Source organism: Balaenoptera acutorostrata, chromosome 1 (assembly GCF_949987535.1).
Source record: "Balaenoptera acutorostrata chromosome 1, mBalAcu1.1, whole genome shotgun sequence".
Taxonomy (NCBI): Eukaryota; Metazoa; Chordata; class Mammalia; order Artiodactyla; family Balaenopteridae; genus Balaenoptera; species Balaenoptera acutorostrata.
The window spans coordinates 46,239,051-46,261,217 of NC_080064.1; the positions used below are offsets into that span (position 1 = coordinate 46,239,051).

Genomic DNA, 22,167 nt, shown 5'->3' on the forward strand with positions numbered 1-22,167 from the left:
TCTTGCGTGGGCAGGCTGGGGCATGAGGCATCCTGGGATTTGAGCTGGGATGGGCAGGCCTCTCACGAGGATGAGGAGGCTGGCCCTTGGCAGTGCCTAGGGCCACAAGACTCAGAGCCCAGAGGGTGCAGCCAATGCTGACTCACTCAGGCCAGGCATGGGGTGGGGGGAGCACCAGCCCGTGGGTGAGCCGCTCCCTGGCAAGGGTCCAATCCTGGAAGTCGGACTGGGTTCAGACCCCCAGCAGCTGGGCCAAGGAGGGGGTTCAACTCCTGCAGGAGGAGGTGGTGAGAGAGAGAGAGGGAGAGCACACTCGAGCCGCTAGGCAGGAGGGAGTTCAGGGCTGGCTGGGCAAGTCCAGTACTCTGCTCACACATCCTGAATCTGGCCTCCATGACTTGTAGGCATTCCCTCCTCTCCATCCCCACCATGCTGTATCTTCTCCCCTCTGGACCATTCACTGGGCTTCTCTCACTGCTCTCCTTGCCCGGCTTCCCCATAAATGGCTGTGGTTCTAAGGGGGGACCTGGCCTTGAAGCAACGATGAAGTCATCTCTACTTCCTCTCTTGCTGGTATCACTACCTACTTCCTTTGTTCCTCCCTTCTGCCCCCTCTCCATTTATCCCACAACTTCCTTTATTCTGCCATGCCAAGCCCAAGGGGCCCCCAGAAGGAACTGAGAGTCTTAGCTTGGAGAACAGGAGAGCATGACGACATTCTTTCATTCACTCATTTGATCATTCATTTACACGTGGATTTACTTCCATTCACTCACACATTCCCTTGTTCTTTCCCATTCCATTACTCACTCCCTCATTCTCTAGACACTTACTGAGCATCTACTGTGTTCCAGTAGCTGAGTGTTTGGTGGGAGAGGGGCAGGATACTCTGAGGAACCAACACCATCCCTTCTACCTGCTTGTTCAAGGTCAAGAAGGAGAAATGAGCACAAGTCAGTCCAATTTAAGAGAAAAAGCAATGTGAGAGAGAAATAAAGAGCTCTGAACTGCGGCTGTGTGTTTATGTGTGGGGAGTGAAGATACAGAGGAGGAGGATGTAATTTCCACTTAGGAGGAGCCCAGAAGACTTCCTGGAGGTGATGCCATTTGAGCCGGGCCCTGACTGGGGGGAGGGTTTGGATGTTGAGTTATTAGAGGGCATCAAGGTAGATGGAATAGCAGGAACAAAGGAAAATCCAGATGTGTGAGGGAACAGTGGGAAGCTTTGTTTATGACTTGAGAGGATTAGAAGAAATAAGTCTGGGACTTCCCTGGCGGTTCAGTGGTTCAGACTCCATGCTTCCACTGCAGGGGACTTGAGTTCGATCCCTGGTCACGGAGCTAAGATCCCACATGCTGTGCGGTGCAGCCAAAAATTTTTTTTTTAATTTTAAAAATTAAAAAAAAAAAAGAAGTCTGGACAGGGAGACTAGGGCCAGTAGAGGACAGGCCATGTGCTCCCATGTCTCTGCCAGCTGTCACAGGCTAGGGGAGCAGCCTTGTTCTGGGTGACACAGAGCCTTGGTCATGAGGTAATGGCCTTATCCTCATGGCTAAGGATAATGGTAACATCCTTGTGGATATTAGAGCTCTTTAATCGTACAGGCAACCTTAGATGGAGTGAGTTCTTCAATCTTAGAGGTGTGTTAATGGAGGCTGGGACACTAGGTATGTGTGTGGAGATGGGAGAGCTGCAGGTTCTGGCCCCTGGAAGGGTTCGGCTAGGACAGTGCTGAAAGCGGGAGTTGGAGTGGATGATGTCAGAGGTCCCCTCCCACCTAGAGAGTCTGTGGTCCTATGGGAAGGCTAGAAGGTCCAGCAGAGGGAATTCCTGGGAGTTTGCTCATTTATTCACTCGTTTATTCCCTCATTTGCCCCTATACCCAATCATCCATTCATTCATTCATTCATCACTTAGTCACTAAACCCTTGGTCTGGGCAGATCCTGTGCTGAGGACTCAGATGACACAGATGAGGTCTCTGCCCCTGTGAGCTCCCAGTCTGATGGGGGAGCAGACCCACACCTGACAGTGACAACCCAGTATCATCGTGGAGTAGGAATGGAGATTGTTTTATTGTGTTTTGTCACTGAGTGGGAGGTAGAGCTGGGACATGGACCTGAAGAATTAATGCAGATATTTGTCCTCCAGCCAGGAAGGCCCCATCGGTGGGGCCAGATGAAGGATGTAATGTGGGAAAAGAAGTGTTTGAGTGAGAAAACACTCTGGGTTCATGGGGCTTAAGAGGCAATGTTCCTCCAGACATGGACCACTCGAGAACCAGACCTTTGGGCTGAGGGCACCACAAGCTCATCCCTCACCAGAAATGAGCCTGCTGGATTTGAGAACCTCTAGATAATTCCTTGGTCAGCATAAGCTGTAAGAGGTTATGTAGAGTGGTGGTTAAGCTTCTGGGCTCTGGACCTAGATCAGAGTGCAAGTTGTGGTGCTAACTATTACCAATTGTGTGACTTTGGACAGATGACTCTGCCTCTGTTCTTTCCTTTGCAGGAGAATATTAATCATAATACTGTCCTCTTAGGGTGAGGCCCAGAGATGGTAACAAACATGAAGTGCTTGTACAGTGCTGGGCAGGTGAGAAGGGCTATAATGACAGGGCTAAAATGACAATGATGACGATGACAGTGATTATGATGATGATGATACAGTGATATACAGTATAGTGATATACTGTCAGCTGCTGCCTTTAAAACCTCTGGGCCTCATTTTCCCCAGCTTACAATGGGAGGACTGACCTAGCTCACTGGTTCTCAAAGTGTGGTCCCTGGACCAGCAGCATCAGTATCACTTGGGATCTTGTTGCAAATTCTTGGGCTCTACTGCAGCTCTGCTGGAGGTAGGGCCTAGAAATCTGTATTTTAATAAGCCCTCTGGGGCTTCCCTGTCAGTCCAGTGGTTAAGACTCTGCGCTTCCACCACAGGGGGTGCTGGTTTGATCCCTGGTCAGGGAAGTAAGATTCCTCATGCCTCGAGGAGCAGCCAAAAAAAAAAAAAAAAAAAGCCCTCTGGGTGATTCTGATGCAGGCTGAAGTTGGAGAACCATTGACTAGCTATCACTTAAGACCTCTTCTGGATTCGCCTTTCCACGACTATGATTCATCAGGTGTGTTTCATGCCTTCTGCATATAGGGCCCTGGTCTGGGGGCTCGTGGGATAGGCACAGAGATGAGTAAGATGTGATATCAGCCGTCAGGGGGCTCCCAAGTGAGTTGGAAAGGGGAGAATATTTGGAAATATTCATTGGAGTAACAGACCAAACAGAGCTGCTAAAGAGACACAAGAGTCAATTCTGTAATAAATAGAAAAGGGAAGGGAGACCTTTGTGGGCCGGAGGGGCCTCTGTAGAAAGGTCTAGCTCCTGATAGTATCTTGATTCAGCCTTGCTGGAAGTCTTCTCGTAAGTCTAACTGAATGCTGTCTTTCATATTTTATGCCTTGTTGTGGTGTGGGGTGGACAGGACTCTAGACTTGAGGTCAGGAGTGGTGATTCTAGACAACTTCCTTGCTCTTTGACTTTGGTTGGCTCACTTTTCATCCCTGTGTCTCAATGTGTTCATCTGTAAGACAGGGACACTAGACTGAGTCCAGTGAGTCTGAGTCCAGACAGCTCTGGAGAGAGGGTAGGGTTGGGGACCAGAAGCTCTCTGGGTTTCTATCCCCTCATCTGCATAGTGAAGACCCTGAAATTGTCCTGACTGCTTGCCTTACCCAGTGAGATTGGGGATCCAGTGACTTAAGCTATCCCCTTTCTAGGCCAGTTTTCTTACCTGTCCAGAAAGGTCTCATGACACCTGTCCTCTTCACCTCACATGGCTTTTGTCATACTGAGCGTGTTCTTCAACCTCAGAGGCTCCTTGATGCCTAAACCCTGTTGCCTGGCATTCAAGGTCCTCCACGATAGACTCCCAGCTTTTTCCTGAAAGATGAGGGCCCTCACTGCCTATGACTGCATCCTGTTCTGTTCCCATTAGGCCTCCCACCTCACCCCTCTTGTCAGCCTATTCAGTCTTCAGTCCGGCTCTAGCACTACCTCCTCCACAAAGCCTCCCAGCTTGCCCCAATCCTCAGTGCCATCCTTGGATCATCTTGCCATTTTTAAGGCGTGACTTTAATTTTGCATTTGTAGACACTGAAGTACTGACGGACCATAAACTCTTTGAAGGTAAGGCCTGAGCTCACAGTGATGGACATTAGAGTCCTTGACTCCTAGAACAGGGCGGCCCAGAGAGAGGAGAAAACTTGCCCAAAGTCACATAGCACATTAGTGAAAGAAACAGGCCCGGAAACCAGTTGTCTTAGGCCCAGGAGGAGACATTATTAGGGATGTGGTGAGTGAACTAGAGGGGCAGAGGAAAGGGCAGAGGCCTCAGAATTGGACTGACCTCTGTTCCAGCACAGCTCTGCACTCAGTAGCTGTGCCACCTGGGGCACCTCACCTACCCTCTCCAAGCGACCTTCAGGTGGGGGTGGAATGAGGACATGGTGAGGCCTGGCACACAGTGGGTGCTGGGTTATTGCGAAGTACTCATTATTATTCGCCATATACTTGTCTGTCCCAGCTCCCCTGCCTGCATTCCACTCCCCTCCTTCTTTTCTTTTTTTTTTTTTTTAATTTTTATTTATTTATATATTTATTTATGGCTGTGCGGGGTCTTCGTTTCTGTGCGAGGGCTCTCTCTAGTTGTGGCAAGTGGGGGCCACTCTTCATTGCGGTGCGCGGGCCTCTCACCATCGCGGCCTCTCTTGTTGCAGAGCACAGGCTCCAGACGCGCAGGTTCAGTAGTTGTGGCTCACGGGCCCACTTGCTCCGCGGCATGTGGGATCTTCCCGGACCAGGGCTCGAACCCGTGTCCCCTGCATTGGCAGGCAGACTCTCAACCACTGCGCCACCAGGGAAGCCCCCTCCTTCTTTTCTTAAACACCAAGCACTTGATTTTATTGCCCTGTCATGAGAAATCCAATGTGAGTGTCAAAGCTGCCTCACGATGTGCCTTGCAGGGAGAAGGGAAAGTCCTGATGGCCTTTTAGTCTTTTAGGGGCTGGGGTGGGAGCCCAGGGGGATGAACTCTGTGGAGCGGATGGGTGGAATTTGGCAGGTGTCACTTTTAGAAAAGTCACGCCACCTATTTTAAGGAAGTGAGGGGGTGTGCCCCATCGCTGGCCAGCAGCTGCTGGATGCTGGTGGGCTGGAGCGTTGGGCGGCACCTCAAGGGTGAAGAGTCCGAGCAGGTGGGTCTGGTATCTCTCTGGGAGGCTGCTGGCAGCTCCCCACACTCCTGCCACCTTCCAGCCTGACCCCTTGTGGATGGATGGAAAGCCGGTGCCTGTTTTGCCAGTGTCGCTGGCTGGGGCCGGGAGCCATCCCAGAGCCAGAGTCCCTGTGGGGAGGATGTCAGGGGCTGGAAGTGGCGGGGGTGGGGGGGTGACGAAGTTTGGCTGTGGCTGGAGGTGCAGTGAGTGTCCGGCTGGGTGTGCAGTGGGCGGGCGTAGGGCCCCCTGACATGGCTGTGGCCCAGCTGGCAGCCTCCCTCCTTGCTCTGCACTGGGCAGGCAGGCGGGCTGGCACAGGAGCCTCCGTGCGGGGCGCTAGGGGAAGGGGGGCCCGAGGGCAGTCTGAGGAAAGGTCGGGACACGTTGATAACTGATAACGGCTGGCTCAGGAGGGGCGGGAGCCGGGGAGGAGGAGTGCAAGGAGAGGCGGACCGGCTTCATTTGGAGCTGGAGCGGGGCTGTCGCTCAGGTGACCAGTGTCTCTCCGAGGAGGGTGCGAGCAGCTAGCGGGGTGTCGGCAGCAATGATCCAGAATGTCGGAAATCACCTGCGACGGGTATGGAGGGTGGGCTGGGGGCGGGTTGGGGGCAGAGGGGAGGGGATTGGGGGCTGGGGATCCCAAAAGAGAACTGAAGTTTCCATTTTAAGTCAGAAGTCCTACATCTTCTCTCTCATTTTCCATGGGCCATTTTCTAGCTGTCTTTGCAAGGAGAAATCACAGAACTCCTGGGCTGGTTTATTATAAGCAACAATCCCCAAACAAGCCCCAGGGGCCGTTAGGAGGGCTGGCTATGTTGAGTGGAATCATCTTCGGCAAGTTCTTTGCGTCTGGAATTCTATTCTGGGGGTGTGTGTCTCTCCCCATGGAGTTCTGTGCCGGTTTCTGCCTGACGGCTGAGCTCTGTGGCTCTGTAGTGTTTAACTCTTAGAATGCAGGGCTTGAGGGCCATAGAGCTGCTAGAAGATACAGGCTAGGGATGTGCGTGTGAGTGAGTGTGACAGGCTGAAGCCAGGGTTCTTGGGGACAATGACCTCTTTGCGACAGCACGTGCAGGACCAAATGAGGGCTGTTGGAAAGGTGTTCTGCAAGGTGACCTCGCAGAGAACGTTTTCCTGGAACCTCTTAACAGGGACTTTGGAGCTGACATTAGATGCTGAGGCACCAGACAGACCCAAGTGCTCAGTGGTCCCTGTCGGGAGCCTTTGATCTGGGGAATGGAGAAGCGTTCAGGACAGACTGGCAGATGTGCAATGCTGGGTGTAGAGCTACCATCCTCTGAAGACATTTTTGGGAAAAGCCTTTTAAAAGGGGCAGGGGCAAATAAAGACATCTCTTCTCCACCCCCTCCCTCTATCTGTATAACTGGCCTTGATCACCACGTTTGGATCATTGCCTACATGGCAGATCTCCTTGGACTCCCCTTGTTTCCTCCTGAACTCTCCAAATTCCCCTGGAATACAGGAGGAGACCATTTTCTGGGTTGTTACCAAAGCTGCTGTTAATGAAAAGCAAGCAAACCCACCCACCAAACTCTTCACTGGGGATAAAGAAAATCGGGTTAAAGGAGGGCCTCAGATAACCCACATGCCCTGCTTTACAGGGTTTGGGGGCCCTTGTCAGTATCCCATGGCACTGCAGACAGTGAGCATTTTGGAGTCGGATGGTTCTTGCTTTCACCCATCACTGGGTAACCCAGCAAGCACTCAGCACATGTGAGTGAATGAGTGAATGAATGAGGTGGTGAGTCTCCTGCCAGGCTGGGGTTGGGGGGGGGAGGTTGCAGGAGCATTGAGTGCCTGTGTGGTGGTGCTGGAAGGGTCACCTGTCCTGTTTCTCTCAGTGGGGACCCTTCTCCTTCCCCACGCAAGCTGTCAGTCTGTACTGGGCACTGAGTCCCGCACTCCTGGGCTGGTACCCTGTGGGAGGCTGGGAGGCTGGGAGGCTGGGAACCTCTGCCTGAGTTCTAGCCTGGTCCGGGCAGCTCTCAAGGGGGCCCAGGAACTTCATTTACTCTGGGAATGAGGATGGAGCTGTTTGTCCCACTTCCCCCTGAGAAGCTCTGCACCCGGGTAGTGCTGCCAACAGGGTGGTGGAAGGTCAGAAACAGGTGTGAGCATCTGTGCACGTGTTCACGCACCCACAGATTTACACGTTGTTCCTGACCCCCTGTGGCGATCCCCCTGCTTCACCTTGAACCCGAGGACAGCTGGAGGTGCTGCTCCCCACCCTGCCGGCACCAGCCTCAGTCAGGGTCTAGTTCAGAGTGCGGGGAGGCTTAGGGCATACCATTTGGCCACCTCTGGATTAGAATCTCATCTTCACCCCATCATTGACAAGTAACCTTGGGCCAGGCGCTCCCCATCCCTGGTTGTTCTCTGAGGTCCCCATCAGCCTTGACATCCTGGGGGTCTGGATGTTTGTGAAGGGTTTGTGCACCACCTTGAGGTTGGTCCTGACAGTGAAAAGTAGGGGCCCAGCTCCCTCAAGGACCCTGCTGTGTGGTGGAGGAAGGGAGACCCCTAGACGTAAAATAATGTGCCTCTCATGTAGCAGGAGCACAAAAACTTGTGAACAAATGAGCGGCCATGGGAGCTCAGAGGGGGCTGAAAGAGTCCCAGAAGTCTTCCTGGAGGAGGAGATGAGACTCAGACACTTAGCTTCAGCCTATTTGGGAGCCACATTTGAACCTTAGTCTCAGCCATGGGCAGATAGCCTTGGTGTTCTTAGTCTGGAGGACTCATCTTCATCCTTCAAAACCTGGCTCAGCCATCATTCCCCTTCAAACCCCCATCCTGCTGCTCCCAGAATTAATGGTGTTTCCTCGGGATGTTATACTGGCCTCAGTTGTTCCCTCTACAGGGATTAGCCTGTGTCAGCGCTGAGTACTCTGTGATGGGCCCAGGCTATTGTGTGGAGCTGACAGCTAATGAGGGAGACGCAGTGAAAAGGTAGTCAAAGAAACATACAATGAAAATCTGTGATAAGAGCTGTGAATATTAATAATAAATGTCATATAAATGCTAGCTATGTGCCAAGCATGCATTAATTCATATATTCCTTATAACAACTCTGTGAAGTAGATAGTGGTACCATGCCCATATTAAAGATGAAACTGAGACAGAGAGGTTAAGTAACTTGCCCAAGGTCACACAGCTAGTAAGTGGCACTGCTGAGATTAAACTCAGGCTGTCTGGAGAACAGAGAACTGTTAGAGAATAATGAGAGAGGTCACAAGAGAGCTCTGTGACCAGGTGACAACTGAGCGGAGACACAGTGGCTGAGAAGGAGGCAGCCATGGGAGGAGATGGGGGAAGAGCGTTCCAGGCAGAGGGAATAGTATTCATTTATGGGCTCCAAGGTGGGGGGAGCCTGGTGCATCTGAGCTGCCGAACGAAGGCTGGCGTGGCTTAGAGTGGAGTGAGTGAGGGCAGAGCAGCTGGAAGGGGCTGAGACATGGTTACGACATGCTGCAGGCTGGGGGCCTGGACCCCGGAGGCAGGGTTTGGGGTTTGGAGTGCTGTGGGCCCTATTGCTCTGCCCACCAGACTGTGCACTCCTTGGGGGCCCTCTGGTCCCCAGTCTTGGTGCCAAGGTGTGCAGTCCCTGCACACTGAGCTCAGGAACCCGGGGAAACACATCATCAGAGTTCCTCTCCTCCAGCGCCATGAGGGTCCCCACTGCTTTCCCATCCACCTCTGACCCCTCACAATAGGGAGGTGGGCCATAGGATCAGCGCCCTGGTGCAGACAAGGCACAGAGAAGGGAGAGGATGTGCCTGGGCTTGTACCACTGGCGAGAGACTCGGAACCCCTACCTGCTAGGTTGGGACCCCTTTTCCAGCCCTTGTCTTGGCCACCGAGAAAGTGGCCTCGATCTCACACCCAGACTCACCCCATGCCAGCCTCCTCTGCCCACCTTCACACACTGACAATGCAGATTCAGGGCTGACCTCCTGCCTCTACCTCCTAGGGCCGAGGGGAGGCTGCACCCCTGCCCTTCACCTGTGCCTGGTCCAGTGGGTCCGAGCTGGACAGTGGTAAGAGTCCAGATAACTGCCTTAGAGACGCTCACACACTTCACTCCCTGTAGACCTGTTTCCTCATCTGTGAACCAGGTCTGTTCCTGCAGGTCTTGTTAAAGACATTGGAGGAGTGTGGATCCTGGCACATAACTGGCCACAGTAAATATTGGTTCTTTTATTTCTGTCTCATCTGGACTTCAGTTTCCTCAGTGGGTTAATGACAGGGTCAGTGGGTCGGATGAGATGGTAAATGTTAGCTTTTTGTTGAGCACCTACGGAGTGTCAGGTGTGTTTAAACTTCCCAACAGCTCTGCAAGGCTGCTGGTATCCAGCTAGCTTTACAGCTAAGAAAACCAAGGCTCTGGCACTGAGTCACTTTGAGCTAGTTAGAGAATTCGAAGTCTCGTCTGACCCTAAGCTACAGCTGGGCTTTGTCCTGGGCTGACCTGGCTGAGCCGAGGAACTGACACCTCTGCCTTGTGCCTGCTCTGTCCTGTGCCTCCAGGGACAGATGGTGCTGCCGGCTGGGTCCTCTGCCAGCTCCCTGGCTGCAGACCTGTGTGTTCCTGCCACTCCCACAAGCAGCCTCCTTGTGGGTAGGAGGTGGCACAAGGGCAGTGATGGAAAGGATCAGAGCCCGGCATTTTGGGGACACAGGGATGAGTCAGACTGGACCTGTCCTCAGGTTCCCCCAAGCTGATGGGGAGACAGAGAGTGGTAAAAACCAATGATGACAGCACAGTGTGGCCAGGCTGTGAGAGAGGGAAGCCCAGAGGTGGCCCCTCATAGCCTAGGGGACAGGGCAGTCTCCCTGGAAGAGGTGATGGGGTAGCTCAGCCTTGAAAACTTTTCCAGGTTAGGAAGCATGGTCCCGGCAGAGGCACCTGTGTGTGAGATTTGGGAAAAGCTCTTTCCGCAAGGAAGAGGGAGAGCATTTGGCAGTAACCCCCTGAGGTGTCTCTCCCTGGCCCCCTTGCCCATGTAACACATGTATCCTGCTTGGGCCTTCTTCAATAGTAATAATCTTCTCTCAGCAAATCAGACATTAACTAATTAATGGCAGTAGACATTAAGTATTAAGCACCTCTTCTGGAGAGGAAGCCTAGTGAATGAGTAGAAAGAACTGTGGTAGTGAGAAAAGCAAAATCCCAGCTCTACCACCCAGAGCAACGTGGCCCTCAGATAGCCCGGTTTCAGTTCCCTTTTCTGTGCAAGAGGGATAGTTGTCCCTCACAGGGTTTGGTGAGGATTAAATGGTATTATGGATATGAAGCCATTATATAATGTATATAAATGCCTGGAACATAGTAGGTGCTCAAAAAAGTATAGTGGGGTGATGGGGGGTGGGAAAGGGGAGATGTTGGTCAAAGGGTACAAACTTTCAGTTATAAGATGAATAAGTTCTGGAGACCTAAAATACAGCATGGTGACTGTAGTTAACAATAATGTCTTATGTACTGGAAATTTGCTAAGAATGTGGGTCTCAAGCATCCTCACCACTCTCCCCAAAAACGGGTAACTGAGAGGTGATGGATGTGTTGATTAGCTTGATTGTGGTAATCATTTCACGATATATACGTATATTAAAACATTGTGTTTTGCAACCTGAATGTGTACAACTTTTATTTGTCAACCATATCTCAGTAGAGCTGGAAAAAAAAAAAAATATATATATATATATAGTGAGGCCCTGGGACTCTAGAGAGATATGGGCCTGGCTCCTGTCTTCAAGGAGTTTATCTCCTCATATGTACACCCACTTTACAGTCTAGAAAGTGGTTGTACGTGCTTTACCTTGTCTGGTTGTTCAGAAGTCCAGGGAGTCAGCAGGCTGTCTGGCAGCGCCTCTGCGGTGCCGCAGGGAGGCCCATCGCTTGGAATGGTATGCTCACTGCTGGTGGCAGTGCTGAACTCCACCTGTAGAACAGGCTGTGATCCGCCCTGGGGGTGCGGCCCAGCCAGGTGTGGCCCTGCTCCCAGGCCTGGAATCCGGTCAGAGATCTGGAAGGGGAGTGGCCTTCAAGTCTTCCTAAAGCAGCCTCAGATTTCCAGCACACTCCAGGGCTGAGCCAAACCAGGTGAGTCTCAATTTCCATTTGATCCCTTAGGGAGGGTATGGAGAGACCCAGCTCCTCTCCTTCTCTGGGGATACTGCCCCCAGAACTGTGGGAGGGATGGTGGTCTGGAGTCAGAAGTCTCCGGCTCGTTCTGGGCTAGTGGCTAGCGGCTACCTTTTCCCAGCCTCAGTTTCCTCATCCGAAACATGTGGACACGGGGGTAATAATGGTCCCTGTCATTTGAGCCTGCTTTGTGCCAAGGAGGTTAGTGTCATGATGCATTTACATAGAGATTGGATGGCCTGCCTACAGGCTTTGAGAGCAGTGGGGTACGTGGGACACATGGGCCTGGGGAGAGGAAGGGGCCCAAGGACTGAATGACTTTGGGGCAAGGGAAGGGGCAAGTACAGCATTGCTTCCTCCACCCCTACCCTGAGGGCCTCCTGGGACTGAGATTACCTGGTCCCCACCCACCTGCCCTTACTTTGGAAGATAAAAGTAGAGCTTTCAGGCTGCAAGACTAAGAGAGGATGTGTCTCACCCCTGCTCAGACTGGTTCTCAGGGAGGCAAACAGGAGACTGGGAGGGACTTCTGTGCCTGCTAGGCCCTCTGCAGAGGCGTGGGGGGATGGTGATGGTGGGTGGTGGTGAGATCCCCACAGCCCAGTGGGGGATGGACTGGCCAGGGACCACTCCCCTCCAGCTCTTTCTCCGTATCACCTGGAAGGCAGGAGAGCAGGGAGGAAACCGATGGAGGGTCTCCCAAGTGCCAGGCTCTGTCTCATAAGTCCCATGGGCTGGGGGATCTGATCTCCCTCTAGGACTGGTGTCCCCCTGCAGCACCCCTGCCAGGCTCTGGAGTCAGAAGAGCCCACGTCCAGTCTCTGCTCTGCCTTTTACTGGTCATGTGTCTTTGAGTGGATCTTTCCCTGTTCCCTGAGTTTCCTTTTCCTCAACCGTAAAATGAGGACTCCTGCTTCGGGGCGGACTTGAGAATTAAAGGACCCCCAAGGACTAGGCCTGGCACATAGTAGGTGCACAGTAAATGGCAGCCATAGATTTCTAAAATGGGATTTTCTGAGCTTCTGGGAGAGCAATTCTTGGGCAGTCCCCGTGCTGTGCTGTAGGCGGCTCTCAGGCACACAACTGGCTCTGTCCCATTAGCAGACAAATGAGCTCTTTGTTCCCCTGCCTCTAGGCAAACAAAACCCCTCCCTTGTCCCCATGTCCCCTCCCAGATACTCCCTCGTTTCCCCATTCCCACAAGAATCTGAAAGAGTTTTCTGTGGTCCCTGCTTCCACTTCTTTCCTCTCGTCCTTTTCCTGATATACTCTAATGGGCTCTTCTCTTGCCCTTCCTCCCGCCCCCTTAGAGCTTCTCTGACCCTGGACCCGCAGGCGCCCCTCCTCCTGGAGATCCTCCCAGACCTGGTGCTCCTCCCACCTCAGGGCTCCTTCTCTGGCTCCCTTGCAGGCGTCTCCTTCCCAGCCGACCTCTTTTGCTCTCTCCTTGGATGATGTCTGTTCTATTACTATGACTGTGTGACAAACTATCCCCAAACTTAGTGGCTTAAAACAAGAACCGTTTTATTTTATCTTGAGATTTTTGTGGGTCAGGGATTTGGGCAGGGCTTGGCTGGGTGACTCTTCTGCTCTATGTGGTGTTGATGGAGGTTACTTGGTGGTGTTCAGCCAGTGGATGGGCTAGACTATGGAGTCCACCATGGCTTCACTAGTATTTGGCCCCTTGGTGGGAATGGCCGGAAGGTTGGTTCTAGCTGGGACTGTCATTCTGAGCAGCCACATGGGGCCTTTTCCATATGAAGGTCTCAGTGGGAGGTCAGACTTCCCACCTGGCAGTGGGCTCCACCAGAGCAAGAGTTCCAAGAGGCCTGGGTGGAAGCTGCCAGGCTTCTCATGATCTGGTCTCAGAAGCCACCAGTTGAGGACTTCCCTGGTGGCACAGTGGTTGAGAATCTGCCTGCCAATGCAGGGGACACGAGTTCGATCCCTGGTCCAGGAAGATCCCACATGCCATGGAGCAACTAAACCCGTGTGCCACAACTGCTGAAGCCCATGCGCTCTAAGCCCTGGGTGCTGCAACTACTGGGCCCGCATGCTGCAACTACTGAAGCCCGCGTGTCTAGAGCCCATGCTCCGCAACAAGAGAAGCCACCGCAATGAGAAGCCCACGCACTGCAACGAAGAGTAGCTCCTGCTCACCGCAACTAGAAGAAAGCCCACATGTAGCAACAAAGACCCAACACATATAAAAAAAAAAGTCACCAGTTGAAATGTCACTAAGGGGGATCCAGATTCAAGAGGAGGGGATTAGACCCAACCTGGGGTCTAGGGAGGAGTAGTAAAGAATTGACAGCCACCTTTGACCGACCACAAGGTTGCAGAGTCCTGTGGATCTTAAAAGCCCAAGTAATCTCATGTCCCCAGGTGCAGCCTCTTCTCCAGCGGGCTCCAAACTTGAACATTCATCCTCCTTGACATCTCTCTTTAAGTGTTTCATAGGATCTCAAAAATTTTTGATTCCACCCCTACTTATTTCTCCCCTGGTCTCTCCCAACTCAGTAACCATCACCACCATCTACCAGCCATTTGTCCAAAGTCTGGATCCTCCCCACGACCTCCTGTTCTCTCACTCTCACACATGGAAGACTTCAGCACGTTGTGCTGGCTCCACCTCCCAAATACTCCTGGGTCCATCATCTCTCTTCGGACTGCAGTGGCCCACGGAGGAGTCTCGCTGCTTCTTCTCTCTCACCCTGCAATCCGCCCCCACACAACAGCAGAGTGATCTTTTTTATTTTTTAAAGATATGTTATTTATTTATTTATTTATATTACTAATTCTATTTATTTTTTGGCTGTGTTGGGTCTTCGTTGCCACGCGCGGGCTCTCTCTAGCTGCAGCGAGCGGGGGTTACTCTTCGTTGAGGTCCCTGGGCTTCGCATTGCCGTGGCTTCTCTTGTCACGAAGCACGGGCTCCAGGGGCGCAGGCTCAGTAGTTGTGGCGCAAGGGCTTAGTTGCTCCGCGGCATGTGGGATCTTACTGGACCAGGACTCGAACCCATGTCCCCTGCATTGGCAGGTGGATTCTTAACCACTGCGCCACCAGGGAAGTCCCCAGCAGAGTGATCTTAAAATGCAGGTCAGATCACTCTCTCCCCACTCATCGACTTCAATTTTTCCCATCACACCTCGAGTAAAATCCAAACTCCCCTGAGACCTTAGGCCTTGGGTGACATAGGACTCTTCCCTATGACATAGGACTCTTCCCGGTCTCTTCTCTTCTCCCTGACACTGCCCTGTTCCTCTGGCAGCCAAGCTTGTTCCCGTTCCTCCTTGCACTCTTTGCACCCTCTGCTCCCCTGCCTGGGACCCTGTGCCCCCAGAACCTGGCCCAATCGCTCCTGCTTGTCATTCATTCAGATCTTGGCCACGAGTCTCCTTGATTACTCAACCTAAATTAGTTCCTTCAGGTCCACCACCTTCTCTCTCTATCACATATGCTGTTTTTCTTCTTTCTAAAAAATTCTTTTAAATTGAAGTATAGTTAATTTACAATGTTGTGTTACTTTCAGGTATACAGCAAAGTGATTGTTATACGTATATATATATTCTTTTTCAGATTCTTTTCCATTACAAATTATTACAAGATATTGAATTTAGTTCCCTGTGCTATACAGTAGGACCTTGTTGTTTATTTTATATATAGTAGTGTGTATATGTTAATCCAAAACTCCTAGTTTATCCCCACCCCCTCCCCCATCCCTGTTGGGTAACCGTAGGTTTGTTTTCTATGTCTGTGAGTCTATTTCTGTTTTGTAAATAAGTTCATTTGTATCATTTTTTTTTTTTAGATTCTACATATAAGTGACATCATGATATTTGTCCTTCTCTGTCTGACTTACTTCACTTAGTATGATAATCTCTAGGTCCATCCATGGTGCTGCAAATGGCATTCTTTTTTTCCTTTTTATGGCTAACATTCCATTGTATATATGTACCATATCTTCTTTTTTTAAAATTAATTTTTATTGGGGTACAGTTGCTTCACAATGTTTTGCTGGAAAAATATGGAACTCTTCACGAATTTGCATGTCATCCTCGCACAGGGGCCATGCTAATCTTCTTTGTATCATTCCAATTTTAGTATATGTGCTGCTGAAGCGAGCACAGTACCACATCTTTTTTAATCCATTCCTTTGTCGATGGACAGTCAGGTTGCTTCCATGTCTTGGCTATTGTGAATAGTGCCTACTGTTTTTCTGCTTATAGCACTTTTTACTCTAGAACAATCTCGTTCCTTTGTTTATTGTCTATTCATGAGTGGAGAGTCTGGGTCTTTAAAAAGGTTGATGTTGATCCCTGGCCAGAATTAGCCTCTTTCTAACCTTGTCCACTCCTGTTTGGTCTTGGTTTTATTCCTTACCAGGACCCTCCTGTCCTCTGACCCCGCCAGCCCTCACATTTGCAGCCAGAGGGCTGTCACCCAAGCCACAAGTAGCCTGGCCCCCTCGCTGTCCCCCCTACTGCCTGGCTGTCCGTCCTGTGCCACTCCCTGTCCCCTCTGCCTCCCCCTTACAGAGCTGGGCCTCACACTGCCTGCCGTGCCCCAGCTAGAGGCTGTCTCTTCCCTGCCACCCAATCACTCCTGCCCTAAGCACGTCCGCACCCCTCACCTCCGCAGAGGCCTTCAGCAACCACAGGGCCCTGTTTGGATGCAGCAGGAGTTGCCACTGTTGTGCTTGTGGTTAGGGGAAACCATGAGGCCATTTTTGCATAAACAACCATTAAGCTAGAGCCACGCCAGCACACATATAGCTTAGAACAAAGTGATGGCAACAGAAAAACTTAAATGCAGCCTGACAGTGTGAATCATGTTCATTTTTATCTGCTTGGTTTTATGTTTAAAAGTTGCAACCTTTCAGGTGGCCATCCATGACCAGGTGTGTCTTCATTCAAGCCCTTTGGCCAAAAGTTGAACAGAGCAGACAAATGTGGGACTCCATGGGAGACAGCTCCCAGGTTCAATTTAACTCATGTCTACTGAGCACCCACAATGTTCTGGATCTGTGCAAATGCAAAATATGTCTATTCCTGCCCCAGTGAGCTCTTCCCTTGTGCCTGGAATGCCTTGTTCCCTGTGAACCCGAGCTGGTTTCTTGCGATCACTGCCTTCTATTCCAAGAAGCCGTTTCCTTAGTGAGGCGTCTTGAGCCTTTCAGGGGCCAGGGAGATGAGAAGTTGCTGAGTCTGGCTAGACTGTGAGTGATCATCCGTGGGAGGCCTCCTTGGAGTACCACAGACTCCAGCCTGTTCAACATCTTGATCCATGGATGAAATGAAGCCCTGGTGGTAGACAGTTGGCGTGTTTACCTGGAAGTGTCTGTCCTGGAACTGGGTAGAAAGTCCTGTCTGCCACCACTGGGAGCTTCCCGCAGCTCTCTTGTCCACCCGAAGCCTGGGTCCTTGTCCTCAAGCTTGACGTGGGCTCTGCCAGGGCCGCCTGGCCAGTCACGGCGGGGATCTCTTACCCCTGGGACCAGTGCAGGCCCTTCCTGGTTAGGATGATTTCCTGTGTCCTTCAACGATGCCTTGGCTTTTTTTTTTTTAATTGAAGTATAGTTGATTTACAATGTTGTGTTAGTTTCAGGTGTATAGCAAAGTGACTCAGTGATATATATATATATATATATATATATATATATATATATATATATGTATGTATATCTATGTATTCTTGTGTGTATATGTATATATGTATTCTTTGAGATTCTTTTCCATTATAGGTTATCACAAGATATTGAATATAGTTCCCCGTGCTATATAGTAGGTCCTTGTTGTTTATCTATTTTATATATAGTAGTGTGTATCTGTTCATCCCGAATTCCTAAGTTATCCCTCCCCCCCCACCCTTTCCCCTTTGGTAACCATAAGTTTGTTTTCTATGTCTATGAGTCTATTTATGTATTGTATGGAATCTAAAAGAATGATATAAATGCTTCAGCTTTTTTTTCTTTTTTTAAAGATTTATTTTTATTTATTTAGGCTGCACCGGGTCTTAGCTGCAGCACGCGGGATCTTCATTGCAGCATGCAGGACCTTTTAGTTGCAGCATGCGGGCTTCTTAGTTGCGGCACGTGGGTTTCTTAGTTGCGGCATGCAACTCTTAGTTGCGGCATGCATGCAGGGTCTAGTTCCCCAACCAGGGATTGAACCCGGGCCCCCTCCATTGGGAGCCGGAGACTCACCCACTGGACCACCAGGGAAGTCCCAATGCTTTGGCTTTTTAACAACATGGAGAGCTGACACTTTTCAAGCATTTTCTACAGGTCAGATCCTGGTCTAGACACTTTGTATATAATCTCATTGAATACTCACTATGATATTATTATTCCCATGTTACAGATGTGGAAAATGAGGTCAGAGTGGCTTAAGTAAGTGACTAAGTTTATCCAGGGAGACAGAGGCGGTGCCAGGATTCCAATGCAGGCTGTGTCCCGCTTGCCAGCCCCCTATGCCTTCCTGTTTTTCTTTCTTCTCTGTCTGCCCTGCTCATCACCTCTTCAGCAAGACTTTCTTGTGGGTTCAGATTCCTCTGAGACAGTTTAGGGCACATGGGGGTGGGAGTGGGACTAGGGCAGGAATGATAAGGTCATCTTGCAGCCAGAGAGCTTGAGGCCGAGGAAGGCCCTGGAACATGGTGAGTGCCCAGCAGAGAACCACTGGCGCATCTGCTCAGCTCAGCAGCCCCTGCCAGGGAGCAGGCCAGGCCCAGCTCTGGGTCCCAGCCTTCCACCTGGCGACTCGGGGCCTTGGAAGCGGCTCCTCGAGGGTTGGTGTCCCCTTGCTGGGCCTCCTGAGGCCCACTCTTCCTGTGGAGTAAAGGAAATGCGTTCTGTGGTGAAGTCACACCCACTCTCGCCACTCTGCTCTGCTTAGGAATGATTTCTTGAACACTTTGGAGGAAAGAAGTTGGTGTGTTGTATGAGGGGAGGGGAGCTGGGCGAGAGGACAGGAGAACTGGTGACCGGTGACCAGCTGGGGCCTTGGGGGAGTGTGGGGACCAAGCAGGGGACTGAGCCCGTAGGTGCTGCCTGAGGGGTTGGGGCAGGGGCCCCACCTGCTGGGGAGGGCAGACACCATCCCTCAGTGGAGGGGACTGCAGGGACTGGAGCAGCGACTGGGGCCTCCAGGGGGCCACGGGGCTGCCAGCTTCCTGGGGCAGGAAGTCCCAGCTGTGGCCAGAATCCCAAAGGGCTGAGAGCAGCTCCAGCCTGAGGAATGTGAGCAGTGGGGTAGTTTGGGAGGGGGCCCTTTCCTGCCTCCCTCACTTCTCTCTCTGGGGTATGTGTGTGTGTGTGTGTGTGTGTGTGTGTGTGTGTGTGTGTGTCCTCTCTTCCACTTGCTCTGTTCCCTACCAGTGTCTATTCTTTGACCTCATGGTTTTTCTATTCCCTTTCTCTCTTTCCCTTCTTTTCCTCTTTCTCTCTCTGTAACCCCTTTCTCCTCCCCCCTCCCCTCTTCTCTTTCTCTCTCCCTCTCCCCCGTGCTCTCCTGGAGGGGACAAGTGGTCCCTGTAACTGTTTCCAGCTCCAAGGTAAATGGACTTGCTTGCAGGATGGCCGGACCTGGCCCATCGCCTGGCCACCCGTTGCCATGGTGACTCAGATGTGGTGTCAGGCAGCAGCCTTGGCTGTCTGGCAGGCAGGGCATGAAGGGCTCTGATGAAGAGAGAGGCTGGCCCTATTCTTCACGGATCCTGAAGGGCTCACCCCACTGCCAGGGGCTCCCATGGCAGGGGGTTGCCCCTGAATGTGGGTTCCATGCTGGATACTATCAGAGGGGCCTGCCTGAGATGCCACATAGTGGGGGCCAGTCACACTTGGGGTCAGACTGCCTGTGTGCAGACCCCTCCTGCCCCTTTCTGGCGTCTGCTGGAGGTAGGGGGTGGGAGGTGGCACACAGCTCCAAGGAAGGAAGCTGCAGGGAGGCAGCTGTCAGTGGTGGAGGGGCAGGGGTAGCTGGACATGCCTGCGTCTGAGAGGGTCCTGTCTAGCTGTCCATGAGGTTTCCTCCCACTCCCCAAAGTTAAGGATTTAGAAAGTACAGTTTTCAGCTGACAGACAGCTTGCAGTTTCTGCACTGGTGGTGGCACCTCACTCCCTCACAGGCTGCTGGCCTTGAGCATCCAGTAGGACAAGTGCCTGGCCCCTGGACTGTGCCGGGAGGAGGTCCTGATACCACCACTGTTTCCTGCAGAGGATGTGAGGGTCGATGGGGAGGAGAGCTTCCCTGAGGGCCCTGCCTGGCATGTGTGGGTAAGGAAGGGCCTGTGCCTGGCACTAATGCCTGGGATGCAGCCATAACTATCCTGCCTGTCAGACAAGAGAGAGGCATTTACAGCAAAGTGCCCAAGCAGACTCAGCCCTTGAGTTAAACAGACTTGGGTTCAAGTCCCAACTCTGCCCTTTACTGGCTGTGTGATTGTGTGTGTGTGTGTGTGTGTGTGTGCGCGCGCACACGCGCGTGCACCATACCCTTTCAGAGCCTCTGTTTTCCCATCTGTAAAATGGGAATAATAACAACATTTGACTATTAGGGCTGTGTGAGGATTGAAAGAGAAAAGGCACAGAAAATGCTTAGCACCACACCTGGCACATATTAATAATTAAACAAGGGAGCACGATTGTTTTCATTCTCACCTGCATACCTACCCTTTCAATTTTATAAACGAGGAAGCTGGGGCCAGAGAGATTTAAAAACTTGCTCACGTCCCATCGGTCATAGTTCTGCAACACTCTGTGGGGACAGTGCCCAAACAATGCAGAGAAGCAGAACTGAGGATGAGGCTACTTTGAATCCCGGTCCCACACAGCCAGTCCCTGCAGGTTCCGCCTTGTTTTCAGGCCCCTGCTGCGCCCGCTCTGTGTAGCAGTGTCTCCCAGGTAACCCCTGTCTTGCTCTGTGCAGGAGGGGATCCACTCGGGCTGTCCTGTCCCTGTGGGCAGGCCCTTCGCAGACTCAAGAAGTGCTGGAATAAAAGGAGGCCTGAGCCACTGTGGTTTACAAGGCACTTTCTATACATTTCCTCCCATCTCCACATTCTGGTTTCCAGGAGTGAGAAGGCTGCTGGGGGAAAGACAAGTCTGGTCCTGCCCAACTGCTTCGTCATCTCCAGCCTCCCTCACATCTGGCAGCACTTCACAGTTAGTCGGGTGCCCTCAGTTTCGGGATCTCCTTTAACCCTCACTAGTCTTGGATGGAGATGGGGTGGGGATTGTCCTCATCTTCTCAATTACTTACTCAAGGTCTGCCCCACTTCAGGCCCTTTCACTTAAGACCTTGGATGGCACCCACTGCCTCAGTTTCCCCGTCCATACCAGCAGGCAGTTGTATTCAATCTCTAAGCCCTTTTCAGTCTTGTGGTGATGAGGCAAGAGCTACCTTGTAGATAGAGGCAGGAGGCCTGCACTTAAGCCGCGGCTCTGTGGTTTAGAGCTGGGGGACCTTGGACTTGGGACTTCTGTGGGTCCCCTGTGTACCTTGCCAATGATAACACCTCAAATGTTTCCTGTGGATCAGATGAGATAGGAATGGTTAAGCATTCAGGAAATGCCCTCCCTGCCCTCTCTGGCCCCTGGCTGGCTCTTCAGTGGGGCAGGAGGAATTCTCCAGATGATCCAGCTGAGGGTAGGTATCAGATTTCAGACAAGCTATTTTTACCCTCGGGGCATGGATGGAGGCAGGTGATGTTCAGTCTCTCTGTTCTAGGATGGGGTGAAGGGGGGAAAAAAGAGAGGGAGAAAAAGGACTTCTCTGGTGGTCCAGTGGTTGACTCCGCGCATCCACTGCAGGGGGCACGGGTTCGATCCCTGGTCGGGGAACTAAGGTCCCACACACCTTGCAGCGTGGCCAAAAAAAGAAAAAAAAAAAAAAAAAGAATGGGGTGAGGGGGCAGGGCCTCTAGTGGAGAACTTCTCCTGACCTCATGGCCTGTATTCTCCCTGCCTACATAGGGTGACATCAGTGGGAATTGGAGACCCTCTGAACAAACTCATTCATTTGGTCCATGGTGAGCCAGACTCTGTGCTGGGCCCGGTGGACACCAGGTGTAAAGAGAGAGGGCTCCTACCTGGTGGATCTTCGCATCCGATGTCCACCAAATACTCCCACAATTAAATGAATGTTGTCACAATGGAGAGCATTTAGAGCAGAGGTCCACGGGGCCAGGAGCATGAGGATGGGGGGAGAGAGAATGGAGCTGCGGGATGAGAAGGCCTTACGGAGGTGGAGAGGAGAGGGAAGAGTGCACCAGGCAGAGGGATTGCCGTGAGAAGAGTCCAGAAGTGGGCAGTGGCCTGATGGGTATGAGGAACTGAGAGATGGCCAGTGTGGCTGGTGGTACGGGTGTGATCAAGACTGGAGGCGTGGCCGGCGATCTGCCGGGGGCCTCGTGGGTCTTGTCAAGGAAGTCCTCCCATAAGCCAAACACTTTCATGGTTGAAAAGAGTCTTGGAGACTCTCTAGTTAAATGCTCCATTTGACAGATGAGGAAACCGAGGCACAGAAAGGTAAAATAACTCATCCAACGTCTCCTGGGGGTGATGAGCTGATACAAATTCCACTTATATTCAGTTTTATAGGAAGGCACTGAACTGGAAATGCCTCATGAAGCTCTGCCTCCAAAGGAGGCAGGCTTAGCTCAGAATTTCAATTATGCCCCCAACCCCACTTCCCTTCTTTGACAGCTTTAGGGTCAGGGCAAGATGAGAAGGT

General features: G+C 51.8%; 1 protein-coding gene and 1 non-coding gene across 3 annotated transcripts in view; one reads left to right on the forward strand and one right to left on the reverse strand.

Annotated features, from left to right (window-relative positions):
- Positions 1–5,734: 5,734 nt before the first annotated feature.
- The window catches only part of ACOT11 (acyl-CoA thioesterase 11), a 44,570-nt gene continuing 28,137 nt past the window's right edge, over positions 5,735–22,167 (forward strand). Inside the window, exon 1 of one of the 2 annotated variants that reach the window (XM_007164398.3) lies at positions 5,735–5,847. In XM_007164398.3, coding sequence (XP_007164460.1) covers positions 5,815–5,847 — 33 coding nt within the window. In that variant the 5' untranslated portion in view covers positions 5,735–5,814. Of the gene's footprint in view, positions 5,848–11,318; positions 11,392–22,167 lie in introns of those variants that run through there. The other variant, XM_007164399.3, reaches the window with a different exon arrangement.
- On the reverse strand, positions 15,456–15,562 carry LOC114236567 (U6 spliceosomal RNA). The gene has a single exon (XR_003622491.1). It is a non-coding gene; the product is annotated as a U6 spliceosomal RNA (small nuclear RNA).